Here is a 12,301-nt window from a genome sequence, read left to right as displayed (position 1 = left end):
TGGAGGCTCTGAAAAAAAAACCAGATTCAAACTTCCACTAGTTTTACTTTGCCATCCTGGTGGGTGTTCAGGGTAATGAATCCAGCAGTAAATGTGGGCAGGTGGGAGAGGGGGGCCTTTGCCCAAATACAGAGACTGTCCAAAGGCAGGAACCCACGACTGACTAAAAGGGGTCCAGGCCAGACTAACAGCTGCTATAACACTGCTCTCACAGCTGCAGCTCATTGGAGAACTGTTAGCAACAGAGAAGTACTAGCATGAGTCTACTGTAGTAATACAGACTGAATGTAACTGAGTTAATGAAGTACATAACAACATTAGCTATCTAGAGCAATGAGTAAGAAGTTCCACTCCATTCTCACTTACCTTCTCAGAGTTTTCAGGTTTCTCTCCAGAAAGCATCACAACTTTTCTAGCTTTTTCTTCCTCAATTTTCTCAAGACATCTTGGATCTTTGCTAAGGGCACTTGCCAAAATATTGTAAGTGGTACCCAGCAGAAGGTTTTGGTTGCGGAAAGCCACTAGATTCTTACTCAGGTAGTCAGACTTGCTCTCATCTGTTGGAATTCAGAAACAATAGTTGAAATTTATCAGTAAAAAGGATTCCCATTACAAACAGGAAGATAATCTGTAGTACTGCATCAGTGGAGTGAATAGAAAACATGATTACCCAGTAAAGACGTGGTTTTCAACACAGTGAGCATTTGTTCAGGACTATTCTGGCTCTGACTGCGACTATGACTAAAGCGGCAATAGCTGTGATTCCATCTCAAGAGCCAGTCTTCTCTGGTTTTAGACTCTTTGTGCAGATCCTTCAGAAGCTTCATGGCGACTGAGAAGCTGTTCTACAGTAACAGATCAAAATGGGGATTTTCAATAATGCTTTAGGAGAAGGGTAGGGAATAAAACTATTGTTTGCAGCAAATCAAAGATCAAAGGCTTTTTCAATAACAGAATTCACAAAGTATAAAAGGAAATGTCCCTGGAATTCTAGCAAAATGTGAGGGGTTCCACTGCCAGTTGGGATGTGTGTATATATATATAAAAAAGGCCTGCACTAATATTTGATAAAAAAATACACAAACAATCTAGCTCTATTCATTTTCAACTCGTAATCCTATTTAACATACAAACATCAACATTTCCCAACTTGGTATCTAAAATTAGGTATCTAAATCTATATTGAGACCCTCTAATGGGTGGTTGACTTTCAAAGATACTGACCATAACCACCACTGAATTCAGTGGGAACTTTGGGTACTCGGCACCTCTGAGGAATAGGGTTCAAAGAGCTAAATAGATTCATGGAGGTTAGGTCCATCAAAGGCTATTAGCCAGGATGGGTAGGAAATGGTGTCCCTAGCCTCTGTTTTTCCGGAGGTGGGTGACAGGGGAGGGATCACGTGAGGATTATCTGTTGTGTCCCCTCCCTCAGGGACATCTGGTATTGGCCACTGTCGGCAGACATGATACTGGGCTGGATGGACCATTGGTCTGACCCAATATGGCTGTTCTTATGTTCTTAAAATGTGTTTAGACACCTAAGTTTCTGCGTCTTTGTATTTGAACCGCTGTTCCATTCTAGATATCTGGACACGTAAGCATGTAGAGTGCACAACCCAAGGAGATAGGTGTTCCTCCACCTAACCTGGCAGAGGACTTAAGCTGGTAAGCACACTCAGAGCTTGCTTGCTAGATTGAGCCCCATAGGTAAGCTCATACAAAGCAGCCGATTTGTAGATAAATAATTAAGAAGTTATTAGGCGGGAGAGCAACAGAGAATCTGATGGTTAAAGGATTCATCCAGGATGTGGGAGACCCAGGATTCAGTCTCCCTGCTCTAATGACTCATTTTTCCAGAGAAGAAAAGCTTTAAAAGGAAAGACAGAGAGCCCCACGTAACAATATCCCATAGCCCAGTGGCTAGAGCATTTACCTGAGACATGGTGGCAAATCCCTCTTCAGATCCTTTCTCCCCATCGAGAGAGAGAATGAAGCTTGAACCAGGGGCCAGCCACTTCTAACCACTGTGCTAAAAAAAGTTACGAGAGTCCCCTCCCCTCTTTTTCCTCTCACCCGGTCTCTTACAAAAATTACAGATACCTAACTCCAAGAGAGGTTTTGCAACTGAGACTCCCAAGCACTGGGAGGCATCTCCCTGCAGCCCAGATTCAGATGCCCTACTCTCTGAGAAGGGTGGGGTTTAGGACACATGCCCTTTGCCTTAGCATCTCCCATTGACTAGCTTAGGCAGTGAGCATCCTAGCATACTAGCTTTAGTAAATCCTATTTTAGGTGCTTCTCTCATTCCATTCATCATACAGGATGTCTGAGCACAAAGCTCAGATTTTGTGCATCTAAAAGGCATGATGACATGGGAGTATCACAACATCTTAGTCTTTTTGTGAATCTAGCTCCTCATTGCTAACTTGAAACAAACACTGGTCACAAGATCTGTTAATGTTATATAGAGCATTACAGTGTTTATGAGTGGGCCAAAGTAAGTGATATTGGTTCAATCTCAGTTTGGTTTGTATTGTTTTACATGGAACATTGATTTGTAAATTTACTAGAGTATAACATAAAAGTATGTTAGAAATATAAATATATGAAATGTAAAAGATTTAAATTGTGATATATTATACCATTTTTACTTGCATACTTCCCCACATCTACTCCAAATTATTAACTGTAACGTTTCTGATGCTTTATTTCTTTGTTCTAGAAAGGATCAGGGACAGAAAGTAAAAGAGACTTTGGGAACATTTCCTGAAAATGCATATTTTAGAAAAGTTGTAAATTAACAGTAATCATCTACAGTTCTAGAGAAAGAGAACTAGAAGTCCAAGAACATCCCGTGGGGGAAAAAACCTACATCGGCAGCAGTATGCCTGACCACCCCCAATCTGTCTTTCCCAGTTCTAATTGCTATGGCTTTCTGACAAATCAACCACTACCAGACAGTGCAGAGTCACCTGTTTCCTGGCACACTCTATCATCTTCATTTTCATGTTAAATTTGCAGCTTTTAATCACTGAATGAATGTCTTCTTCCTGCATATTTCCTTCTATTTGGTCACCACCATCTCCCTTTCCATCCACTTCCATACTATCATCAGCCTGGATGTTGGGCAGTTTCTCCTGAATTTTTCCAAGAAAGAAACACCTGCATAATGGTGAAAGGGAATATAAGACTTTAACATACAGTGGGAAGCACACAGGTGATTTTAATTCTTCCTCTCCTCTCTCTATAGTCAATGCTGCAATCTTTCCCACTGGTAAATATGGCTAAGAAGCTTCAATCACTGATTGATGTCACTATTACTTATGATTGTGATCCTCCTCAGTAAGGAGTAGGTATATTCAACTAATAGAATGAATAGTCACAACTAGAATGGACTGACCTACTGAGATACCAGAGGTTTTGAAATGGTGTCCCTGACAGATTTCATTTTTTAATCCTGATTATGGGGTTAGGATTTGTATTGGAGACTGTGGACTCTAGATAACATATTTTAACAGAATACTGACACAATTGTAACGAGACAAATCTATGGTCCTGGTCCTGATTGGGAATGTGAACAACTACTCGACTATCCGTTAAGCAAAATGCTTATCAGATAGTCAACAGGTTAGTTGCCTAGTCACTTCCCCCCCTTGCTGCCTCTATCAGAAAGAAGCAGTGGGGTGAGGGGAGAAAGACGAGGGGGTGCTTCAGAGCGGCAGTGCCGCGTGGAGCCCGGGGCCAGACCCTGGGCTTCATGTGATGCTGCCACTTTGAAATGCCGCATGCAGCCCAGGGTCAGCTGAGAACTCCCCTGTTGATCCTAAGCTCCATGCAGCACTGCTGCTTTGAAATGCCACGGGGAGCACAGGCCCAGCGGGGGACTGCTTGAGTCCCCCAATGTCCCCATACTCCCCGCAGTGCTTTTGCCTTTGAAGTGTATCAGCAGTCCTAGGGCTGTTGCTACACCTCAAAGGCAGAAGTGCCCTTATTGACAAATCGAATAGTCAATGCAAGTTGCATTGACTATTTGATTAGCCAAATAACTGAAATTTTAAATCCCTAGTCCTGATGCCAACATAACTATAAGAAACATAAGTGCCAGCTAGGACTGTCAAACATGAGATTTCCAGTTCACAGTAAATTCAATATTTCAAAGAACATTGGTGAAGCTGACAAGAATCATGTCAGTTTCAGCCAGTAGCTGACAGGGTTTCCAGCGGCTGTGGGTCCAGGGAAGCCTCACTAAGTGCACAGCTCTGTCACTGGAGACTGCAGAGCTTCCAAACACCTGGGCCAACTGGCTCCAAATCTTTCACATGAGTTGGTCCTGAGAGCCAGCTGACTTGGGAGAAGTCTGCATGGCAGGGCTTCTCATAGATATGGACCCTAGAAGCCCAGGCTCACCAGAAGTCTGTTAGGAAACCAAGCAGGACTCCCTTGGAAACTTGTCTGTGATTCAATCAAAGTTCAAACTAGTTGTGTGAAACACATCAAGTTCAATAAATCCACATTTCCCAATGAAACTGTTTCACTGGAAAAATCCTGACCAGCTCTAGCTCTAGCCAACATCTCATGTCAAACTTTGACCCAACTGTAATTATTGTTTACGTTTGAATAAGTGCCCTTTAAGATCTGAATGTCAGTAATGCCGTGAAACTCCAGCCAATACAAAGCCTCATTGAGATATCCTTACTCACAGTGACTATTCTTGCCTATCTCTGTAAGAAGGCCCATCAACTTCAGTGGTATTATTTATCGTGTAAACTGTTATTCAATCTGAGTAGGGATGACACAGACTGCCCCTGTTATGGGTGCTGTGCAAACACCATAGAAATACAGTCCATGTTTCAAGCAGCCTTAGAGACTAATTTACGACAAGACACGAGTAGTATCAATAGCCCACAGCAAGCTTTCAGCTATCTGGTAACTCTTCAAGCTTGTAAGTCTGGGGGCTTTCTCGAAGGATAAAAGCATGAAATGTTTTTTGGTTTTCACCTCTAACCTAAGCTAGGTCCTTTGCATAGGAGACTTTGGCTGCTGCCAAGCCTGTGGAAACTCCATAATCAGCAAATTTTAAGGTTCTTATTCTTGGCTCAGAGACAGGTAATGATGAAGACTGAGGGACAGAGTGATCTGAAGTTGGACTAAGCGAAAGAAAAGAGCTGTTGCTATGGGAAGGAGCAAGATATCAAAACATCTGAGCCTTTTAAAGACCTTGTCTACAGAAAGTCTCTCAAGGGTCAGCCATTTCAAGTAACTGTTACATAGCAGTGTTTTGGTTATAGTAATCGTTAAAGGCAGCCACGCAAAAAACTGAAGAACATGCTGATGACTGAGGGTGGGCTCTTTGTATAAAACCCTGTTAAAAGCTCTAGCTGTTCAGAGACATTTGATAATTGAGAGCCCAATTTTATGACTTTTACTCGCATTTGACGGGGCACTTAATGAGTAGCCCAATTGTGATATATACAACTATTCACGCACATACTCCTGAACATATGTAAGGACTGCAGAATTGGGCCAAGAATGGCTGCTGATACAAATCTCAATTTATAATCCTTATTGTGTACCTAGCTACTGATGTATGTCAAACAATGTTTGGCTTTAAGCTATAGATCCAATCTACTGACTTACACTATTTATATGAAAACACCTTCTTGTCCACCAACCCCATCTGCCTTTTTGCTATTCTCCATATGTTAATAATATGAAAACAATTTGTTCCATCTGAAAGGCAAGATACAATAGTACTTAGAAATCACCAAGTGCTGGATTCCAAACACACATTTCTACAAGCAATATCAGAAATACAGCAAGCTTAACTAACATGTAAAATCATAGTTAAGAGACAAGTATGACAAGTATCTCACCGGTTTGTAATGATGTCATCCCAGATGTTCATGGGGTCCATTTTATCATCTGGATATCTGTTTGTCCAAATTCTGAGAAGTCTCTTAAGGGAAGCTTGAGAACCTAAGCAGCCTAAAATCAATTAAAATACTTTAAGAAAAGGCTGCATGGAGGCAAACTGAAAATCAAACGATGTTTAGAACCCAATAAGAGACTGACACAGCAGCAACTACAGTTACCATAACGAAACTCACTCAAATTTCATGGCTTCTATTAAATAAATCATTCAGTCTGGTTTTTATTTTCCATGTATTGTTGTATCTCACTACTAGAGAATAAAAGTAGCAGTAATTGTCACTGGAAAAGAATAACAGTTATTACCAGTGTTCCTTATAGAAGTAAAGTGGAATACAAGGGTACAACTGTATAATGTTAACTAAAGTTTAGTACTAAGTTGACAAGACATAAGTAACTATATTTCATGCCTAAAATTACAGATATTAATAGAACATACGATACATTCTCTGCTGTGAATTATGTTAATTTTCTCGCCAGGGCTAGAAAGATAAAACATAACATAACATAGCCGATGACGCTTTTTTAAAGTATCCTCATTGTATCACACAGATTCCAAGACTTTTGGCACATGAAAATAACCACACTCACTCTTCTGAAAAATACTGGAAAGGGGTCATATCTTACTTGGTTTGCTTATAAAATTGATGAATTCTTGTATTTCGGTTAAAGCCTGGACAGACTGCAGCTTTGTTAGTCGACTTTGGTGTAACAGAGTATCAATACTGGAGTAGTTCTAGTAAAGGGGAAATGATTTTTAATGATTGAATAAAAACATGATATGTAAAGCAGTGAAGAGCAGACAGCTGATTGTTTTATGTGCAAAGCTCTATTAGATTATGATTCATTCATCCTTAGAAAACATGCATAAAAACAGCCTAGTTAGGTTTAGAGATGTGACTAGTCAACTACCCAATAAGCTTATGCTTATTGAGTAGTCAGGTAGAGACTCAACTAGTCACTTCCTGCCTCCCCTGCTGCCTGTATCAGACAGAGGCAGCAAGGGGGGGCAAGAGCGACAGAGGCTAGCAGGGGACCAGGTGTAAGCCAGGAATCAGCTGATTCCTGGCTTACACCCAGTCCTCCCGGCTATGCCTCTGCCTTTTAAATGTATTAAGAGCCAGGTAGCTCTTAGTACATTTAAAAGGCAGAGCTGCAGAGGGGTTAGCTCCCGCTGCAGCTCTGCAGTTTCCCCCGAGGGTATGTCTACACTACAGTGCTAATTTGAACTAACTTAGTTCGAATTAGTTAATTCAAACTAACGCATCCAGACTAAAAAACTAGTTCGAATTAGTGTTTTGCTAATTCGAACTAGCTTGTCCACACAGAGTGGACCCTGAACCGGGGTTAAGGATGGCCAGAAGCAGTGCCGGCAGGGCATCAGATGAGGACTTAGAGCGTGGAGCTGCTGTCTCAGGCTAGCCAAGGGCTGTGCTTAAAGGGACCCGACCCCCACCCCGGACAGACAGTTCTCAGGGGTGCCCCGCTTGCAAAGCAGTCCTGGCTTGGATTGCCCGGAGTACCCACACTGGGCACATCACAGCACTCGGCCATCAGCCCGGCTGCACTTGCCGCAGGCTGCCATCTGGGGAAAGGGGGCAATCGGGGGGCTGCAGGAGAGGTTCCACCCCCAGAAGCCCGCAGAGCCAGCCCAGTCCTCCCCATCGGGGGGCGCGTACCCCATTTCTCCCTCACCTACTTCCACTTACCCCTCCCTAGCCCCCCTTCCTGATGTACAAAATAAAGGACAATTGTGTTCAAAAATAGAATCTTTCTTTATTGAACAAAACTCGGGGAGACTGGGAAAAGGAGGTGGGAGAGGTGAAGAGAGAGGGTGGGAGAGGGGAGGGCAACTAAAATGATCAGAGGTTTGGAACAGGTCCCATATGAAGAGAGGCTAAAGAGACTGGGACTTTTCAGTTTAGAAAAGAGGAGACTGAGGGGGGATAGGATAGAGGTCTATAAAAACATGAGTGGGGTGGACAGAGTGCATAAAGAAAAGTTCTTCATTAGTTCCCATAATAGAAGGACTAGAGGACACCAAAGGAAAGGAATGGGTAGCAGGCTTCAAACTAGTAACAGAAAGTTGTTCTTCACAAAGCAAAGAGTCAACCTGTGGAACTCCTTGCTGCAGGAGGCTGTGAAGGCTACAACTAGAACAGAGTTTAAAGAGAAGTGAGATAAAGTCATGGAGGTTGGGTCCATGGAGTGGTATTAGCCAGGGGGTAGGAGTGGTGTCCCTGCCCAAAGTTTGTGGAAGGCTGGAGAGGGATGGCACGAGACAAATGGCTTGGTCACTGTCTTCGGTCCATCTCCTCCAGGGTCCCTAAGGTTGGCCGCTGTCGGCAGACAGGCTACTGGGCTAGATGGACCTTTGGTCTGACCCAGTACGGCCATTCTAAGCTCAGGGCTCAGGGTTGGGGGTCTCAGTGGACCACCTTGATTTTCATGCACACCTGCTCCTGGGTGGCCAGGCTGGCAGCTCTCCTGCCCTAGACGGCCACTTTCCTGTGCCTAGTGCCGAGGTCGTGGACGAGGTCCACGATGTCCGCACTAGACCAGGCGGGTGCCCGCCTCTTGCGGTCCCGGGCAAGCTCCTGGGAGCCGCCAGCCTGGTCCCAGGAAGAGGGGGAGGGCTGGGGGGCATCGGGTGGGTGGCTCGAGCCATGCCAGGTGCAGGGTCTGCTGGCTGGGTGCTGGCAGGCTTGCACCTGGCACGGGCATCGTAGCCAGCCCGTGCCCCTTTAAGGGGTCCGGGGCCGGGAGGGGGGCAATAGAGTTTCCCTGGTGTTGGCCAGAGTGGCCACCAGGGAAAGCTGGGGAGGGCTAGCCTCCCACTAGTTCGAATTAAGGGGCTACACACCCCTTAATTCGAACTAGTAAATTCGAACTAGGATTAGTCGTCGTAGAATGAGGTTTACCTAGTTCGAACTAAGCGCTCCGCTAGTTCGAATTAAGTTCGAACTAGCGGAGCGCTAGTGTAGCGCCTATCAAAGTTAATTCGAAGTAATGTCCGTTAGTTCAAATTAACTTTGTAGTGTAGACATACCCTTATTTACTAATCCAGTAGTCAACGGAAATTCCATCAACTACTGAATTAGCTGATTAAACGCAATTTAACATCTCTAGTTAGTCTAGTTCATTGATATGTCATTTTGAAAACCTGAGTAAACTCAGTATGATATACTGGGGAAAAGGAGAGCACAAATAAAGGGAATAAACTGAAAGGAAGGAGTAAGATACCCCAAAATAGGGTAGGAATGTTGCATTGGATGAATATTTCCATTTCTTAAGTCAGGGCCCTCACAAAGTCAATGGCAATTTTGCCATTCACTTCAAGAAGGCCAAGAGTTAATCTTTTATATTTTTACCTTGAAGGCATGTTCCAGTAGCAGCAAGAGTTGCCCTTGTCATGATTTCCTGCAGAAAATCATCAGTAGACATGTTAGTGGCTTTGTTACCTGCATGAAGGCTTGCATGCCACTGCTGATATAATATCTGGCTCTGTCAAAGTCATCCTGCAAGATGTAGAGAAGACTCAGCTCTTGACTATAATGCATTTCTATAAGGGCTCGCCTCTGTTCTATCTTCATAGCTTCATCAATGAAGGTTAGCAAGGACTGGTCATTGCCCCCATGGAGCAGTAACTTCAACTTACTCCGTATGATATATGGCAAATAAGTTTCCTGTGGGGAAAAAGTAAAAAGTCTCTTTATTCCTAAGGTAAGATAATGAATAATCACTTCTGCCATTTATTACTGGTGATTTAGAACAATATGCAAGACATATCAGGGCCTGGTTTCATCTGCGAGGTCTAAAGATTTTCAAATTAGGAATTGACTAACATATATTATAATCAAATAATAGATTTATAGCACTGGAAGGAACCTTGAGAGGTCATCAAGTCCAGTCCCCTGAACTCATAGCAGGACCAAGTACCATCAGAAGCATCCTTGACAGATGTTTATCAAACCTGTTCTTAAATATCTCCAATGATGGAGAGTTCTCAACCACCCTCAGCAATTTATTCCAGTGTTTAACCACCCTGACAGTTCAGAAGTTTTTCCTAATGTCCAACCTAAACCTCCCTTGCTGAAATTTAAGTTCATTGCTTCTTGTCCTTTCATATAATTTAGTTATACTTTTCAGTGCATCTTAACCTTTTTCAGACTGGCTTCCATCACCAACAAGTCACATAGCACCATCTTCTGGTGGTGTCATGCAGCTGTGCAGGTACTGGTGCTTAGCATTTCCTGTTAGCTTCAAGATAAATTCTGTGTCCCCGTCCAAATATGGGAGCAGGGAAATAAACAGCAGCAGCATGAAGGGTGCAAAGATAACAAGGTGACAAAGGTGGAGCCATTTGCTCAGCCATGGAAATAAAAGGCAATTTGAGAAACTAGAGAATAGCAAAAAAATATTTATCCATCTGTACTTTAAAAAGGTTTTTCCTGCGGGACAACTGAGTGATGTAATGCGTCACTCTGCATCCCATAGCTCCCCCCTCTACCCTCAGCCATGTGGCCTCCCTCTTCCCTGTGGGAGCTGTGAAGTATGCGGCTTCCCCCATGCTCCAACCTACCCTGGCAAGGGCTGGGGTGGCAGGAGCCACAAGGTGCGTGGCTCCCAGTGCCTGCGGCTTTCCCTTTTCCCGGTGCTCTGCGGAAAGTCCGCACGGCTGCCCTACTCTGTTCCTTCCCCCTCTCCATGATACCGTATCAGCTCCACCCTGCATGGGCCAACAGTTAACCCCTCCCCCCAATGCCACTGGACCATGAGCGTCCCTCTGGCAGCCGCCACATAGGAGGGGACTGCCAGAATTTAAATTGAACCACCCGGCTCCTCTGCTCTCTGGGGCAGGGAAGGAGAAGCGAGTGGGAGCCAGGAGAGCCACGCAGGAGCTGTGCAACTCTTGGGAGTTCGTGAGGACGGGGGCACATGAGAGCTTCAGGGGCTCAGGTGGGAACAGGGGGCAGTGCAGGAGCCATGCAACCTCTTGGGTGCAGGGTGGGCATGCAGGAACCGCACAACCATGCGGGGGCTCAGGTGGGAGAAGGTGGGGGCGCAGGGAAGCCACACAGCCTCATGGGGACTTGGGGGGGAGGTGGGGACATGTGGGAGCTGTGAGAGCTTGGGTGTGGGAAAGGGGGATGCATGTGCTGTAGGGACTTGGGTCAGGAGAGGGGGGGCACAGGAGCCGCGCAGCCTCACGGAGGTTAGGGTGCAGGGGAGCTGCAGAGCCTCACTGGGACTCAGGTGGACGGAGGGGTGTGTGCAGGATATGTTCAGTGTCACTGGTGGTCCAAATGGAGGAGGCACACAGAAGCCACGTAGCCTAGCCCTTCACCAGTGGGGGTCCTCGTGGCCAGATCTGTGTGGCTTCCCCTCTCACGATCAGAGAGAGATGGCTGGGCGCTGGGCCCCCTCTCTGCTCCCTGCCAGAGGGAGAGGGCCATGCGCTGTGCCCTCTTTCCCCTTGTGGGGGTCCCTGGGCTACCCTGCTTTGATAATAAATGGTGAAGTCTGCCTTTAACACAGTGCAGATCCCTAAAAAGCAAAACTCACACCTGTCTCAAGTCTTGTGCATGTAAGCACACTGGCATGGCTTGGGAGGGAGAAGCTATGAGAAGCAGGAATATTTTGAATAACCATGCAGATTAAGCATGGTACGTGAGACAATGTCAAGAAATCTTGTACTGACCAGCAGCTGACTTGGGGAAGCCTAGGGCAGAGCAGCTGGAGTGATGCCGGGTTGGTCCTGCAGCGCCGAGGGGCGCATTCCCCCCACTCCACCCCAGACCCTTCATAACGCCCCCTTCCAATAGTCCGGCATAGCTGATAATCCGGCACCCCCTGGGTCCTAAAGGTGCCAGATTATCAGAAGTTTACAATACATGGTATTCTAATGTGTGGGAAGAAAAGGAACCATGACCGCCTGCCTGGTACTGTAGGTAACATACAGGTGAAGTGTAAGTGAACTAGGCTTTATTATTGTATTATAGTAGATCTTCTATAAATTGCTTGCATTGCTTTGCGCTGTATTAATTGTTTTTAAGGCTTGTCAAACGTAAACAACTGTATTAACTGTTTAAATCTTGCAATAAATAAGAAAGTGGTTAAGTTTCCCTGGAATGTCCTGGTTTCCTTTGGATCTAAAATAAAATTGAACAACATGACACCCCTCCCCGCCAGAGGAAGAGGACCATGCGTTGTGTCCCTGTCACGCGGAGGTCTCCCCCTCAGGGTTACAGCCCCTTCCTCATCGGGGGAGGCCTACACCCAAAGTCACCACCCTACATCCGTGTCGTTTAGATTCTTAACCACGTGCCGGTCCAGCGGCTATATCGAGCCCCGCTCTGACGCAGCGAGA

The 12,301-nt window shown here is 45.2% G+C and overlaps 1 protein-coding gene across 1 annotated transcript in view; it reads right to left on the bottom strand.

Annotated features, from left to right (window-relative positions):
* Positions 1–12,301, bottom strand: part of PRKDC (protein kinase, DNA-activated, catalytic subunit) — a 195,881-nt gene that overhangs the window by 45,593 nt on the left and 137,987 nt on the right. The window contains exons 66-71 of the mRNA XM_006112163.3: positions 9,393–9,617; positions 6,559–6,667; positions 5,877–5,988; positions 2,976–3,165; positions 671–845; positions 367–557 (exon numbers count right to left, since the gene is read on the bottom strand). Coding sequence (XP_006112225.2) covers positions 367–557; positions 671–845; positions 2,976–3,165; positions 5,877–5,988; positions 6,559–6,667; positions 9,393–9,617 — 1,002 coding nt within the window. The remainder of the gene's footprint in view (positions 1–366; positions 558–670; positions 846–2,975; positions 3,166–5,876; positions 5,989–6,558; positions 6,668–9,392; positions 9,618–12,301) is intronic.

Source organism: Pelodiscus sinensis, chromosome 2 (assembly GCF_049634645.1).
Source record: "Pelodiscus sinensis isolate JC-2024 chromosome 2, ASM4963464v1, whole genome shotgun sequence".
In the NCBI taxonomy this organism is placed as follows: Eukaryota; Metazoa; Chordata; order Testudines; family Trionychidae; genus Pelodiscus; species Pelodiscus sinensis.
The sequence above is the reverse complement of the archived record's forward strand: the minus strand, read 5'-3'. Positions and strand labels throughout refer to the sequence as shown.